This window comes from Ailuropoda melanoleuca, chromosome 6, assembly GCF_002007445.2.
Source record: "Ailuropoda melanoleuca isolate Jingjing chromosome 6, ASM200744v2, whole genome shotgun sequence".
Classification (NCBI taxonomy): domain Eukaryota; kingdom Metazoa; phylum Chordata; class Mammalia; order Carnivora; family Ursidae; genus Ailuropoda; species Ailuropoda melanoleuca.
In genome coordinates this window covers 85,686,226-85,703,974 of record NC_048223.1, presented here as the reverse complement: position 1 = coordinate 85,703,974, position 17,749 = coordinate 85,686,226, and the positions used below count along the sequence as shown (strand labels likewise).

The 17,749-nt window shown below is 34.9% G+C and overlaps 1 protein-coding gene across 8 annotated transcripts in view; it reads right to left on the bottom strand.

Moving 5' to 3' along the window:
- Positions 1-17,749, bottom strand: part of CCSER2 (coiled-coil serine rich protein 2) — a 170,539-nt gene that overhangs the window by 113,901 nt on the left and 38,889 nt on the right. For all 8 annotated transcript variants that reach the window (XR_004626187.1, XM_034662799.1, XM_019795459.2 and 5 more), the window contains 2 exons: positions 14,546-15,995; positions 13,202-13,398 (listed from right to left, as the gene is read on the bottom strand). Coding sequence is in view for 7 of the 8 variants with exons in the window: in XM_034662799.1 (XP_034518690.1) it covers positions 13,202-13,398; positions 14,546-15,956 (1,608 nt within the window). In the remaining variant the exon portion in view is untranslated. The remainder of the gene's footprint in view (positions 1-13,201; positions 13,399-14,545; positions 15,996-17,749) is intronic.

Below are 17,749 nucleotides of genomic sequence, written 5' to 3'. Positions count from 1 at the left end.
TCTCTGTCAAATAAATAAATAAAATCTTTAAAAAAATAAAAAATAAAATAAAATACTTTAAAATAAATAAATAAATAAATGGAGTTTAATACGCTGTTTCCTGTGCCTAAAATGAACGTTTACCCTCTCTTTTCGTTGGCCAATTGGTCAACTTTGTATTCATTCTTTTGAAACTCAACTCAGATGCCACTTCCTCTTTGAAACCTTCTGAACACACACACACACACACACACACACACACACACAGAGTTAACCTCCCTTCTGCATTACTTTGAGACCACATGCATACTAATCATAGCATGCATATCACTTACACAATTACAGTATGGTAATTTATTTATAATATATCTGCCCATCATACGAGACTTTGTATTCATTAAGGACAAAGGTAGCCTTATCTGTATCAGTATCTTCAGCACTTAACAGTATGTCTGGAACACAGCAGAGGCTCAATACGTAATTACTAAATTAAACTTCAGATTGTAATAAACAATCTATAATAAATAATATAGAGTGAAGAAAAATATTGTGTTTGAAGGGTCACCACAACTATATTTGATAAATTTAAGCTTTTTTCATATATAAAAGTTACATTAACAGGTCAAAAAAGAACCTACAATAATAATTAAAAGCAAACAGAAGATTTACTAGTTCGGCAAAAAAATATAAATTAAAAATAATTTAGTTTCCTCATCTCATTTCGTCCCCTTTAAAAAAAAAACAAACTGAGTTGGATTAATTCTTTCTTTGTGTTCAAGTTCTGTATTCTATATCACAGCATAGCTGAAAGTATCCGTATCAGTTTGAAATTTTCATTTACCTATATTAAGACGGTCTCAACTTTCTGTAAGCTGTCCCTCCACTATGACATCCATCCTAATGTCACATTTCTAGTTACTTGTACCTTGCCATTATGACACATGGTACCTTAGAAACTTACTTTGTAAATAGGTTATGTCACAATATGAATGGAAAAATACTGAATAGCATTAAACAGTACCTTTAAGTTTTTCTATTTATCTCAAATTAAATGGCATGTCATCACAGCACCCATTTCAACAAGTATATATTGAGCTCTTACTTAGTGCAAGAAACCTAAGAGTGATGAGAGAGATAATGAAATATGAAGTATATTCCAGTATATTCTCCTACGTAGTAGCAGATTAAAAGCAACCAGACAGACCAGCATAAGATGACAACAACCTACAAAGAGCCAACGGAGTTTAGATTTGACATTACAAGTAATGGGAAAACCAACAGAAAAATAACAAGTCAAACCAACAATTTAGGATGATTTTGGCAGAATGAACAGAACCAACAATATTATCAGAACTTCTAAAACTGAGGAGGTAACACTTTTCTCCCCTACAATTAAAAAATAATTCAGTTTTGCCAACTGTACCCACTAAACCTGTTTTCAAAATCACCCACCCCTCTAGATCTCCACTTTGCCACCACTTTAGCCCAAGCCACTACCATCCTACTCAAGAACAGTAGCATCCAGCATCTTGTCTAGCTCCCTTCTAATTCAATCTTCATACAGAGCATTTTTTAAATGTAAACCAAATTATGTCCCTTTCAAGCTTAAAACCCTCCATCAGCTCCCTTCAATTTTTAGGACAAAGATCCAAATCCTTTGAGCTCCATAAGAGCTCTGTACTTATAGCCTCCTCTCCTGCCACTCCTCCCTTCCATGTCAGCAGTCAAGCTAAATAGTAGTCTTCTCATAGTTCCTCAAATATTCCATAATCCCTTCCTGCTTCAAGGCCTTCTCATATGCTGTTTACTAAAACAGGTAACATCCTTGCAACTATATATACCCTTTTAATCCTAGGGCAACTTAGCCTAAATATCATTTCCAAAAAAACGCCTTACGTAACACCCACATTAGACCAGGTCTTCCAGTAACATACTTTCATACTTTGTAATTCTCCTCTGTAGAACTTTCCTCGCTTATTAATTGAAGATAGTTACTAAGTTAGCTAAATATTTCAACTACATCTGCCTCATCAGGCCACGAGCACCACTAAAATAAAAGCTATAGCTGCCTGACCAATGTATCCTCAACATCTTGCACACAACCGTCACCCAAACATATAATGGATTGATGGATACCTTCCACTGGAGGCCAGAGAGAGAATGGTGCTAGAAATAACAACAAAAAGAAAAGTGAATGCCTAAAGAGCTTACATAGACTTATACTGAGTTTGAAAAATTAATTTCTGAATCTTTAAAATTATCTGTAGTTTTCTAACGCGGGAGTCAGCAAACTTTTTTAAAAGACCAAATAGTAGGGGCACCTGGGTGGCTTAGTCAGGTAAGTGTCTGACTCTTGATTTCAACTTAGGTCATGATCTTAGGGTCCTGGGATCAAGTCCCAAATAGGGAGTCTGCATGCCCCCCCCGCCTCAAATAAATAAATAAATAAATAAATAAATAAATAAATAAATAAAATCTTACAAAAAGAAAAAAGACCAAATAGTAAATATTTTAACATTTTAGGTTTGTGGGAAATACAGTCTCTGATGCAACTATTCAATTCTGCCATCACAGCACGGAAGCAGACACAGACTATATATAAATTAAAAGGCGTGGCTGCACTGCAATTAGCAGTCTGTAGGCTGCGGCTTTACTGGCCCCTATTAATACATCCCAAAGCAGGAGGCAGAAATTAAACAAATGCAAAAAATAAAGCTGTTCTTTCATTTTAAACTCATAAAAAAGCTTTTCTTGAGATGCCATACAAACTTCCCCAAATTCTGAACTCAAAATGGGTTAACATGTATTAATTAAAAGCACACATGGAATCTTCCTTTAACGGTCAGAATTAAGTACATCTCCTCTCTTAATGTGGATCATGAGTTTCTGTTGAGGCAGCAACAGAATGTATTTCTGAGGAGAGTACAGAGCACACAGTGGAAATTTAAAACACATGCTGAACAAATGAACGATCCAACCATAGATTAGCCTTTCCCCTTTTCATTCTTCTAGTCTACTATAGTTGGGTGCAGACACAAGATGAGAAGAAATTAATCTGTATGTTTTGATTTTCAAAAAAAGTATTCTCCAGTAAGACTGCACAGGAACAATTTTCCAAAAGGCAGACGTTTAATAACAAAGAGAAAACAGAGTACAGCAGTAAACACCTTCTTTACCTTAAAGAAGAAACCCAGTATAAATTTATCGTGCCACATCACACAGTATAGACAATAAACTGGGAGCCAGTTTATTCCAAGTTTTAATTCCTCTGTGTCTCTTAGGTGATTGTGTGACTTAACTTTTCCAGGCTTCAGTATCCTTATCTATAAAATGAGTGGATAAGAGTAAATGATCTCTATGTCCTCAATTCTATAGTGTCTAATTTTTCTGTATATTAAAGACTACACAGCATTGCCAAGTGGATGAATGGAAACAAATGCAAAATATCATAAAACTGAATAATGAAGGGTGGGAAAGGGTAGTATACAATCTCCATTGTGATAGGTATGACCAATAGATCTAAAATGAAAATTCAGAGTAAATGTATAAATTGCCAGAGTATATATAGGTCCAATGTCCAAGAAAACAAAAGCTGGGAGTTAAAAAGTAATCCCATCCTCCTTTTATATGAAATCATAGTTCATAGTGCAGCACACCTAGCATGCTGAACAGATACATCTCAACAGAAACACAACAGAAACGCAGGACAATTAAAATAATCAAAGGAGTGAAAACAGTCCTTAGGAACAAGACAAAAATGAAAAATAAACAACAAAAAATGCTTTTACCTCAGTCAGAAGAAATCTAGATCTGTAGTTACTTTAGGCAGCTACTGATGTAAGGCAATCAATAATATCAAACAGATACATTTACCATGTGCACTGTTAGCAAATAAAGACTATATTATACTTTGTAATCAACACTGTGCTATCAGTGTTACACTTTCTTCACAGTACTGGATACTGTTTTTAAGTCAGTGTCTATAAAGAATTTTTCCTAAAAATTGAATAAAAATACCTAAATTTTAACAGACCAATGATTCCACCATCCCCTTAGTTGCCTTTCTTAGAAATCAGTCATCTTTAAATTCCATGCCAATTTATAGAAAATACAAACACACACACACATACACACACACTGCTGTAGTTATTTCCAGTTATTGGAAGATATCAAATATTAAGAGTAAAAATATTCAAATATCTCCAAATACCTATGATTAGCTACAGTGATGACAAACCTTAGTGAAGGCCACTTCAATAACTATGTCATCAGTTTAGAATAACTTAAACTGAAAAAAAATGAGTTTGGCTAAACTATGCTTAAAATTTAGTATTTTATTTTTAGTACTAGAGCTAAATTTGTCAACCTCAAAAGAATAATTTCTTTAAATTAATAATCGTATTTAAAAAAAAAACCTCTAATATGCTAGGCACAAGAATAATGGCCACCTCAAAGATGTCCATATCTTAATCCCTGGAACCTGTGAATATGTTAGGTTACATGGCAAAGAAGAATTAAGGTTACAAACGAATTATGATTGCTCATAAGGAGACCTCAAAATAGGGAAGTATACTGGTTTATCCAGTTGGGCCCGATGTAATCACAAGGGTCCTTAAATGGAAGAGAGAGACAAGGTCATAGTAACATGATGTGAGACTCAACCTGCCATTGCTGGCTCTGCAGATGGAAGGGGGCTGTAAGCCAAGCAATGTGGGCAGCCTCAAAGCCAGAAAGGCAAGGAAAGAGATTCTCCTCCAGACCTTTCAAAAGGAAAGCCTTACCTACCTTTCTTTTTTTAGTCCAGTGAGGGCCTGGGTCCTAAAACAGTAAGATAAGTTCATGTTGTTTTAAGCTACTAAGATTTTTGGTAATTTGTCACAGCAATAAGAAAAAACTAATACACCTATAGATTTATAAATGTTTGTAATTAAAGTCTGAATCTGGTTACAAAAACAACAATAAAAATCAGAATGCCGGGGCGCCTGGGTGGCACAGCGGTTAAGCGTCTGCCTTCGGATCATGGCGTTGTGGGATCGAGCCCCACGTCAGGCTCCTCTGCTGTGAGCCTGCTTTTTCCTCTCCCACTCCCCCTGCTTGTGTTCCCTCTATCGCTGGCTGTCTCTGTCTCTGTCAAATAACTAAATAAAATCTTTAAAAAAAAATTTTTTTTAAATCAGAATGCCTAGTATCCTTAATGAGATTTTCTAAGAACATTATGTTGTTCTTTATTGCTACAGATACACAACAAAGATAGTATTGTATGTGCTATATTTTTTCCAAATAAGTACTATTTTTCCTCTCTGAAGCAGTTTTACAATAGATGCCTCTTAGATCTTTATGGTTGAGCCGATCCCAGATTCTCATAAATCCTTCCAACACAAGATACTGTGCACTTTCCTCATTGATTATAATTATTTTCACTGACCATTTAGATAATCTAATTCACATTTCCTAAAAATCAGAGCAGTTCATGTCAAACTTTGAATCTAACCAGTATCTGAAAAATGAACCTTTTAGCTATCTGGACACTTCTAGACCCAAATTTCCATATTAATCACATAAAATAATACAGATTCTATAAAATTTATTACATATAGAAGCATTTCTCATGATTTTTACAAATTTTTTTATCATTTGCTTTGATAATAAAACAGATACATGTACAGGTCTGGGAATGTTTATACTGTACCTATATTATTAAGATTAAGATGTCCAATAGCATCTTCATAAATATGCTTTCAAATTGGCAAGTAGGATCGGGGATGGAGGAGTGAGGCATAAGAAGTCAAGACTGAGCAAGCTAAGGAAGGCATACATATAAAGGGGCAGTGAACATGGGAAATTAGAACCCAAGTAATGTGAAAAGAGCATCCATGCCCAGGTTGGCCTAGTGTATCAGGGCTTGAGCACACCAGGGGTAATGACTGAAGGGTGAAGAGGAAGCATCTGAGGCAGGAGGTTGGCCTGGAATGAGATATGAAAATTTAAGCAGAATATATGTGGGAGATGGCCTGATACAGTAAGTCAGAGCCCAAAAAGGGTAGAGACATTATCCATGCATGGTGGTGACCCACTGTAGGGGTTTTAGAGCCCAAGTAGGATGAGAAAGACATAAATGGGAAAGAGGAAGTGGTGGCAAAGAACAGAAATCAGTTACACAGAGGAAGATAAATCAAATAAGTATGTATTTTAAGGAAACAGAAGCCAGGTTTATCACCATCAGAGAAGGGAGGTTACAAATATAGAAAGGAAAAAACTAGAATGAATCCTGTGGCATTGGATTGGAATTGGAGGTATTAGTATGAACTAGTGGTTTTCAATATATATAGATAATGTAGAAACAAATATTGATGTAAATGTGTATGTATATAAATACACACACACACACACACACATTCCCTAGTTCTGTCCACCGAAGATGCCTGGAAGCAGCAACTTTTCAACAGCAGAGTATACCTAGCCCCCAGAATTTGGCTTCAAAAACAGCATTTTCCATTAAAAAGAACCAGGGCTCTTGGAGGAATGGCTTTCTTTCCCTTTAATACATTTATCTATTTGTGAACAGTAAATAATATTGTTTTATATGTGTTTTTACAACTTATATAAGTGATACATAATGTTCTGCAAGTTATTTTTTAGTTTTACATTCTTGTGGTACATGTGTATTGTAAGTGTAAGTTCATTAATTTCACTGCTTTATAATATACTGTATAATATCACTTAAATATGTTAATTTTTTAAATTTCCCTGCTAATGGACATTTGAGTTATTCCTAATAGTAACATAATAATGATAGTAATATAAGCACAGTGACGAACATTCTTACTCATGTCTCTGATCATATACGTTAGGGTTTCTTTAGGATATAACTTAAGAATAACATTACTGGATCAGAGCATATTTGGATCTTCAACTTTACTAGATGCTGCCAAATATTTTCCAAAAATGATTTAGCAATTTATCCTTCCCAGCAGTGAAGAAAGATTTCTATTGTTCGTCATACTCACCCCACTTGCTATTATCTGACTAAAATTTTAGCCAGTCTGTTAAGTGTGAAATTCTATGTCTCAGTACACATTAGCTATTTATTATTTTATTATCTTCTATCTGTTGTATTATTTTGCTTTTTTCTTATTGATAAGGAAAGTTTATTATGTGGTCTGACTTTAATTCTTATTAAATGTGTCACAAATAATCTCTCAGCCAGTGGCTTTTAACTTTGTTTTTTATTATCTATGTCTAGTTTTCAATTTTGATGTAATTAATTTTTTTAAGATTTTATTTATTTCTTTGAGAGAGAGAAAGAGCATGAGCAGGGGGAGGGGCAGAGAGAGAGGGAGAAGCAGGCTCCCCGCTGAGCAGGGAGCCCAAAATGGGACTCGATCCCAGCACCCTGGGATCATGACCTGAGCTGAAGGCAGCGCTTAACCAACTGAGCCACCCAGGCACCCCTGATCTAATTAAATTTAGTGATTTTTTTTCTTGATGGTTTTTACTGTGTGTCTCTGTGTGTGGGTGTGTGTGCGTATTTAAGACATTCCTTCCCATCTTAGGACCATATAGGTATTTTGCATATTGAGAGGCAATACAGCACAGTGATTAAGAGCCAGGGCTCTGGGATAAGCTAAATTAAAAATCCCACTCTGTCATGTATTGCTGTGTATCCTTGGATTCTCTCTGTTTATTCCTTTCTTTTAAGATGGAGATAATAATAATAGCATCTACCTCTTGGGCTGCTATTAGGAAGTACATGCCTGAATACTGTAACAGCCATGTGATACCGGTATTGAGTATTTTGAGTATCATCTCTGACTATCTCATGGGGTTGCTATAAACATTAAATAAGGTCATACATATAAGATACTTAATGCCAGGACTATAGCAAGAGCTCAGTAGACATCACTACAATACCATAAAGATGTTAAAAGGTAGATAATCCAGGGGTGCCTGGGCAGCTCAGTTGGTTAAGCATCTGCCTTCGGCTCAGGTCATGACCCCGGGGTCCTGGGATCTAGCCCCACATTAGGCTCCCTGCTCAGTGGAGAGCCTACTTCTCCCTCTCCTCCCCACTCCTGCTCTCTCTCACTACCTCTCTCTCTCTCTAATAAATAAAATCTTTGAAAAAAAAAAGAGAAGGTAATCTTGAATAACTTTTTTTGTTGTTGTTTTTAGAGACAGCATGCCTGCGAGTGGGATAGGGGGGTGGGGGGCAGAGGGAGAGAGAGAGAGAGAATCTTAAGCGGACTCCACACTCAGTGCAAAGCCCAACATCGGGCTTGATCTCACGACCCTGAAATCATAAACTGACCTGAAATCATGAGTCGGACACATAACTGACTGAGTCACCCAACGCCCCCTGAATAACTTTCACCAACAAATGACAACTTAGATGAAATGGAAAAATTCTCTAAAAAGCAACACACAAAAAAATACCTATATATCTTAGTGGGCATGTCTACTTAAAACATTATATCTGTTATTAAAAACCTCTCACAAAGGAAACTCCAGGTTCTAAAGTTTTCATTTGGTGAATTTGTTGACATTTAAGAAAGAGGAACATCAATTTTCCATAAATCCCTCGAAAGGGCAAAAAAACAGGGAATACTTCTCAACTCCTGTATGAAGCCAGCACAACCCTGATACCAAATGTGAAAAGAAATGAAAAGACAGAGCCATCTTGCTTATGAACAAATCTAAATAAACTATTAGGATATCAAGCCCAAAGACATTTAAAAGAATAACACATCACAACCAAGTGAATTTATTCCAGGAATTTCAGAAGGTGGTTTAACATTTGAAAATCAAGAAATGTAATCTACCACACTAACAGATAACAGGAAAAAATTTTTTTGATGATTTAAATAAATGTAGAGAAAAATTAACATCTACTCACACACACAAGAAAAATTACAAGCAAATGAAACGGAAGGGAACTCACTTAATCTGATGAAAGATATCTATAACCACCCCCACCACAAACACACAGAAATTTTAATGGTGGACTATTAAAACTTTGCTGAAATTCTATCAGCATTTCAATTCAACATTATGTTGGAGGTCCTAACAGGTCCAATAAAAGGAAAGGTGGGGAGATGGAGACTTTTGCAAATGGTATGACTTCATAGTATGCATAGAAATTCCAGGCAAATTATTAAAACTAGTAAGTGAATTCCCCAAGGTCACTGGAAAAACAACTCAAAATACAAAAGTCAGATACATTTGTACATACAACAAAAACTAAGAAAATAAAATTTTAAAAGTGGTACAATTTAGAACAATGAAATCGAATACCTAAAAATAAAGCAAATATGTATAAATTTTTATAATAAACATTATTAGCAAGAAACATTTCTGAAGTCCCAAGTAAATGGAAGAACACATCACATTCACGAAGTGGAAGATTCACTATAGTAAACTGTCAATTCTTCCCAAACTGGTTTACAAAGTTAATGCAATCCCATTCAAAATCCCTGAAGGTTCTTTGCAGAAATTGATGTGTTCACTCTAACAGTTAAAGAGATTGCAAAAGGTGAGCTAGGGAAACCTTGGAAAAGAAAAAGTTGTAAGACTTCCACTATCAGATGTCAATACTTAAAGCTACAGAAATAAAAACAGTATAGCACTGACATAAGGATAAAAGAAGAGACCAATGAACTAAAAGCGTCAAGAAATATATTGATACAATCACTGATTTATGACAAAGATAACTCTGCAGTAGAGTAGGTAATAAAAACTTCTCAAGAAAAGAAAAAAAATTAATCTTGACCTCTACCTCATAGCATGCACAAAAATAATTTCCAGATGTCTCATAGATCTAAAAGTAAAAGCTAAAAAACAAAGCTTTTGGAAGAAAATATTGAAACATATCTTCAAGACTTTGGGGTAAACAAAAATTTTGCAGTTCAAAACAGTGCTAACAACAAAGGAAAAAATGTAAACTGCACTATATTGAAATTGTTAATTTCTATTCAACAAAAGACACTATTAAGAGATATAAAAAGCAGCCATATATATGAAATATATACATACGTATATAAATGTGTATGTATAGGTATGTGTAAAAAAAACTTATATCCAAAATATACAAAGGGATTTTTAGAAACTATAAAGAAAAAATACGTACAGCTTAATATAAGACATGTCACAAAAGAGGATATCCTAAGGGCGAATAAACATATGTGAAGGTGCTCAACAAGCAGTTATCACAAAACACAAGACAAAAATCTCACTGCAATACTATACCTCCACCAGAATAGCAAAAATGCAAAAAGACACACAACACCAAAAAAAAGTGTAATTTCTAGAATGCTCATTTATGACCAGTGGTACTGTAAACTGGTACAACCACTTTGGAAAACTAATAGCATCTGAAGCTATATACATAAATAACTAATAATCCAGTGGTGCCTCTCCTACATATTTTACCAACAGAAATGCATAAATGTTTACCCAAAAACATGTAGCAAAATCTTCCCAACAGTAGCAGTTGCCAGAAACTGGAAACAACCTGAACATCTATCAATAGCAGGATAAAGTTGTGCTACCTTCACACAAAGGAATATTATATAATAAAACAAGAAACAGACTATAAAAAGTACAAAATATTGAATCAAAGAAGCCAGATATAAAATAACCATGTTTATAATTCTAATTATATGAAGTATAGGCAAAATTAATCTATAGTGATATAAATCAAAACGGGGTACACCTCTGGGGAGGGGTTGAAAGAATGAAAAGCACAGGAAACATTCTCGGGTGACAGAAATATTCTCTATCACAATGTGGATGACTTAAACAATTATATACAAATATTTAAAATTCTCTTTGTTGTATGAAAAATATTTGTGCATTTTATTTAATGTAAATTATACCTCAACAGAACATTATTTGCATTTAAACAAAAAAAATTGCCCAGATTCTAGATAAACACTATGCAAAGCAGTCAGTCTACAGTTAGGGTCCATGACAAGATAAGGAGCTTGCACCACAATGATATCAATGCACTGCTTTTATCAAAGAGAAAGTTTTACTATGAAAACAGTTATCAACTAAACTAAATAGTGGGTTGAACTAAACTGTGTTAGTGGTGACACAGTTGATACACATTCTGATGAAAGCTCCTTATCTTGACCTGGGCTGGAAGGAGTACTGTTGTAGAGAATAACCCTGACAGTAGTTGGGGAATGGGCGGGGCGGGGCGGCATGGGCTTTGGTGAAAGGGATAGGGAGGCCAAGAAAAGTGAGAATATGTTAAAGTTCTTTTTGGATTAAGTTTTAAATATTTACTTAAACTATTCTAGGCAAAAAAAAAAAAAAAAAGGAGAAAAAGTGAGACAATTAAAAATAGTAGTAAGGTGGCAGAATGAAGTCCAAGTATATCAGTAAATGCAAATATAAAAGGACTAAACTCACTGGTTAAGAGAAAAAGAGAACCTGTAATTTAAAAAAAATATATGACCTATTTGCTATGTATCAAAAAGGTTCATAATAAAAGGATGGAACATACATAAATAAAACTGATAAAATATACTCATACCTGAAAAAAGGCCTTAAGACAAAAAGCATAATGAGGAATAGAGATCATTAAATTATGACTTTAGGTCCAATTTCACCAACAAAACAATTCTAAACAGGTACACACCTAACAAAATACACTCAAAATATAAAAAGCAAAAAACTGATAGAATTTCAGAACAAAAATAATAAATCCACTATCACCATAGGAGATCTTAACAATTTTTTCAACATTTGCCATCAATTCTCCATCCTTTCTCAGACTTTTTTCCTCTTAAATCAGAAGCTCTGAGATCTTAAAGACTAATGGTCAATCTAGGTGCATTCTGAACTCTTTTAGAGGTGTCATTAAGTTATAGGAACAGTGAACTGAAAATAGTGGGAACCTCTGAAAAATGTCAGGTACTAAGTGGATTATTGCTGCCATCTGCTGGACACAATGTTCATTCCTACTTTGAACATACTTGCTTTAAAAAGTCCTAATAAGAAAGCACATAAGGCCCTAAAACTATAATCTTTACTAAACTTCCTTTATCTAATGAGAGATACTCCCTCTAAATTAAATGTGTCCTCTCTATGTCTGTGCAATTTTAAAATCCTCTGGTAACGATGCTTATTTTTTCCAAGTCACAGGTTTATGAGAGTATAGAAAATTACAATGCCTAAAATCCACTTGGAATTTAGTATATCCATGAAGACTACCAATTTTCCCATACAACTACTGGAAAATCATATTTTATATACTGAGTAATTACAATGAGTCACTTCAAACACACAAACTACACTTTACTCATACAGCGTATTAGCCACATTACTTGAAACGTCTCTTAAAATATGCACATAATAATGTATTACGGTAGGTCTTCTACTGCTCACCCATATCTGGTTCCCTTGCCTTCCAGGCACACAGGAAAATTACACTTCTTGCCCAGTTAGTACTTAAGATTAGTTAGGGTCAATAGGTTGTGAGTGAAAGTACCATGTGCCATCTTCAGGCCACGGCGAGTAATTGCACATGTGAGACCTAGCAGCATTCTTCCTCTATAATCGTGACCTTTTGATGGGGCCTCAAAAGGAGATGTGAAAGCCACCTTCTTTTGGTGCTGGTGAAGATGGTGAAGATGAAAGCAACTTAGAACACTGAAGTTGCCCTATAGACTTTTCCAGACTTACAATAGACTCTGGAAGAGTAAAAAATAAGCTTTTATTGTGTTAAGCCACTGAGTTGGCACTTAAATGTTACCTCAGCATAGCCCAGCCCAGGATTTCTCAACAGTGGCATTACTGACATCTTGGGCTGGATAATCCTTTGCTGTGGATACCACTGTAGGGCATAAAGCAGCATCTCTGGCATCTTCCTACTGTTTGTCAGTAGCACCCCTCAATATGACAACTAAAATTAGATCCAGACCTTGCCTTCCTCCCCAAATTTGAGAACCACTAGCCTAGCTTAACCTGAATACAGTATATCTATGTCTGTGTGTATATAATGTATGAGAGTGTATTTAACTCAAGTGTCATGTGACAAAAATATATGCTTTACTATGTATTAAGGTCAGATGTTTTGTAGATTCTTAACAGATATGAATTTCCTTTTCTTAAACTAGGAGTGCTATTTATAAACGTAAAAAAATCCAAGCAGTATCAAAAGTCTTTCCATAGTAAGGTAAACAAAATGTTGCCAAAGGATATATAAATTCATACGTACTATGCTGTTCATTTCTGAGGATTCATAGCTCCCAACCGGGTGGACATTTCCAATGGGCTCCAAACCCTCTTCATCCCACATGTACGTTCCATCAGAGCTATCAGATGGAGAGAGCTCAAATGAAGAACCGGCTCTGTAATCTGTATCTGGTGAAATCAAGTTATTCCCAGAAGTATGTTTTGTACATTCACTCCTGTCTTCAATTGATTTTAAGAAGAAAAAGAAAAAAAATGTTATTAATTCATAAAAATATATTTCTCAGGTTCTAAAAATATAAACTCTAATAATTTAATATATTATAGCAAAAAAAACTGGCAAAAAAGTATTACTAACTATAGCATTTTCTAAATCCTAAATAATAAAAAGATCAAGAGATAAAATCTTAAATAACCTACTGAAATGTTTCCCAATACACATAAAGAAAATTCACTGAGCCACCTTTCACTTCCGTAACATTTCTAGAATTATAAAGCCTCATATTCTTTTAATATTTCCTACGATATTTAATTTTACACATTGGCCATGAAACTCCTTACTCTGTATATATCATTTAACCTTGCAATTGCCTCCTTACAAGAGAAATACTTGTTCTGGCACTCATTTCTAACTAGAAGACCCTCAGTCAAGGGTTTATGGGTATCTCTAGGCATGACCTAGACCCTTGACCAGATCACATGCCTACACCCAATCCCTTCAGTTTGCTCTTTTTTTCAGGCTATATGGGCACAAAGATATAATTTCTCCAGAATTTTAGTACCAGGATGACCAAGTATAAGAGGAAATATTTAACGGGTACTAATCTCACTTTTCTCAGTTAAAAAAATAAAGTTCCTCTGAAAGTATAACTATAAAGTTTGCTAAACAAGAAATCTAAGTCCTCCTTTAAAAAAATGAAAATTTCCTAGGATAAAAACATTCATTAGATTGGACATAACCTATATTATTATTAGCTCATTTACCCTTTGGCACAGCTTTACTCTAAACAAATAGCATCTATTACCATAAGGGAAGAGACAGACTAAAATGGCATGCCACTGTTTAGGGAAGCAGGGGAAAAGAAAAAATTCTGAAGCAGTATGGACTAGGCCTGTACATGAGAGTCAAAGAAGAACAAAGGTAAGATACATTAGGGAAGAGTATTTTTATTGTTGTTTTAAATAGTGAAAAATAAGACTGGGAGAAAAAGTCACAGGACAATAAAAGGTGCCCCACCCCAAATTTATCTATATCCATCCCTCCACAAAATTGACAGTATCTTGGAATTAACCAAAAGGTAATCCTAAATATAAGTTCTATTATATTATCTAGGAAAAAGCAAACAAACGTAAGAATATTAATATTTACCAGAGACACTTATATCTATCCACTCGTCAGTTTTGCTTTTTTCATTTTCCTTGGGGGAATCAAATATATCCTTTGGTGGTACATTTTCATGCTTTTCTTCTTTGAGAGAAATTTCCTCTGGAGTTATTCTAGTTCTGTTGGAGTCTTCTATATCTATAAAATCATCACTAAAGTCTTCACTTAAATCATTCTTATCAGAAGATGACAAAGACGACAAGGAAATATCATCCACATCATCACTCAGGTATCTAATTTTAGCATTATGCTTCATGGTCTGGTCATTTTCTGTTCTATAACTATCATTTTCAATTAGTTCTTGGTCCTTATTAGTAGCTCTCTCCTTAGCGATAAGTTCAGCATCTTCTTCTACACATGAATCAGCAGGTGAATTTTTATTACCATCAACTGTGATACTGCCAGAAAACGGAGGTCGGCTAGATTTCAGTAGAGAGGGATGAACCATCCTATAACCCAAAGTAGAAGTTACACCTGCGCCATTTGGTAAAGCCAATTTCTTTCCACCAGCAGCATAAGGCCTATTAAATCCATACCCTAAGTGATCATTCCCATTGAGTACTTCTGACTGCCGGGAATTTCTTGCTAGCATACTTGACCTCAGAGGCACTCTAACGGGTAGCTGTTGGTTCTGATAAGGCTTTGTAAGATCTGCAGCTCTATTGAAGGAATGTGATCTGGTTATCGATGAAGGTGGAAGGAATGAATTCTGAATGGAATGTGAAAAACTTTGTGACCTTACCATTTTTTCACAAGTAAGAGATTTAATATTGTCTAGGGATTGTGCTAAGCCTTCTCCAGAACTGCTTCTGGTGGCACACGAGTTTGCTCTAGGCCTTTGTATGCTACCAGCTGAACGGTTTCCATACAATCCATTCAATTGTGATTTTGGAGCACTGACTGAAGAATATGAAGTCCTTCCTAATAATGTGCCTTTGGTGAATTTTCCCAAACTAGATGGTCCAGACAAAGACTTTTGGTTTACCTCCTCTGTCGATGACACAAACATAGTGGATGGCTTTGCTAACTTTGATGTGAGTAAAGAAATACTTTTCAAGCCTCCCTTTACCCCATTTTTATCAAACATTCCTTGAGTAGGTGCATGTTTTTCAGGATCAATTACGTTATCATGTGAAGTTTGAGTACTGTTACGCTCTTCAACACTTTGTGCACTGAGCTGGTATTTAGTTGCCGTTCTCCAGTTAAATGAATGGGATGATGGACAATCAGAGCCATTATTTTTGATGTAACTTTTGACATTGCTACTCTTGGAAGTTCCCAATAAATTAACAGGTGTCCCATTTGGCATTGGCTGCAGTGTACTTCTCACAGATTTTGTTCCATATTTTGGCAATTTGGAACCCAAAAATGTCTTGATTTGTGTTTTTTCTTCCATGAGCTATAAGATGCATTTGTTCTTAAAATTTGACAGAATCTGAGGAGACAAAAAAGCAGATTAAACGTTCCTAAATAAGCATAATCACATGGGTTATTACATAATAAGAATATATACCCCTAGACAATGAAATGCAGCAAAGCCCAAAACCTACTTATGATTCCTACAAAACTCTTAATAAACACTGAATGCAGTAATTAAATTAATAATGTTACGAGAAAGTAAAGAAATTTTTATAAACAATTTTATAAACCTAGGCTATGCACAATGATAGCAAAATCCAGAAATAATAAAACTAGACTGCCAATTTTGACTGTATTTTTTAAAAAAGAAACACTTCTATAGAAAACACATCTTCCAATTTCCAATCCAAATTATTTTTTTCACTTTGGACAATATTATCTCTTTTAAAGTAAGAAAATGTGATTTGTTATTTTTTAAAACATATGTGATCTTATAAAAACTGGAATACATTTTTAAAATTCATTACTAAAGTCACAGTAGGATGTAGGAAAAAAATACAACAGCACCAAAAAGATTTTTCTGACATTAACAATGGAGATATCAGGTATCATTTTAAGCAACTACCTCAAAAAAATTTCCAGCTGGTAATATAAACGGATACTACACTAGATGTCATGGTGAAAAGTACAGTGGTTTTAATAAAGTTGATTAGTCCACTAATCTCAACCTCTCAAATTTATTTTAAAAGTAACACAAAACACCAACACAAGAAGGTTTAATGCACAGACAAGAGCATAAAACTAGAAACACCTAGTGTTCTGTATTTAACTGTTTAATAAGGTATGACATATGTCACAGTCACGTGGTGAGATTACAAAGATGAGTCAGAAATACTAAAATGTTTATCCTAACATTAACAGAAATATAATATGCTATATACTTACTGCTCACTATGTGTTCATCATGATTATATAAAAATACAACAAAAGCATACACAAGTGCAAAATGTGAATAAAAGAAAAATATATGCCTTACGGTCACTGATGGCTTTTAAAATTATGTATCTTACAACACTGTAATTTGTTGGTTTTGTTTTTTTAGTAAAAAACAAACAAACCTGATTCTAAGCCATCCCTATATTTTAAAAATTGAGAGTTTCTAGAGTATGTATATGTTATTACTTATGTTAGAAGTAAATATTTAGGAAATCATACAGACATTCAAGTAAAGATGGTGGGGTGAAGCAGAATTATAGAACTTCCTATCCCCAATAACTAAAAAAAGAGAAAGAATGTGTGTGTGTGTGTATAATTTTTAGCCAAAAACTCACCAGCTTCAAGCAAAAACTGCTTAAACTAAGCACCTTTAAACTTTAAAGTAGTGGACAGAAAAAGATTCTGTACAATGTGGTCTGGTTCCTAGTCTGATGACACTACCTGAAAACAGTAACGGGGAAAATAGGTGAGTCGATAAAACTTCAAAGTTTTAATAACATCCTCCAGTTTGGATAGATATATCTGGTTTGGCATGCCATGGGGAAGTCCAGGAAAACATCTTCAGCACCAAAGCTCTGAAATCTCAGTAGAGATTTCAGAGGCACAGTGGGAGGCACAGTGGGACCAGAACCTATCAACTACCAAGGCACTACTCTGACTTGAAGGAAGGGTCTGAAGCCCTTAAAATTATACTACACCTACAGCAGGATGGAGTGAGGCTAGCAGACATTTAACAAAACCTAAGGAGACAGGAGAGCCTGCAGCGCCAGAAGAGTTCTTCCCATAACACCACCTTATACCCTTCAACCACAGAGAAGCAGACAGAGAACAGCA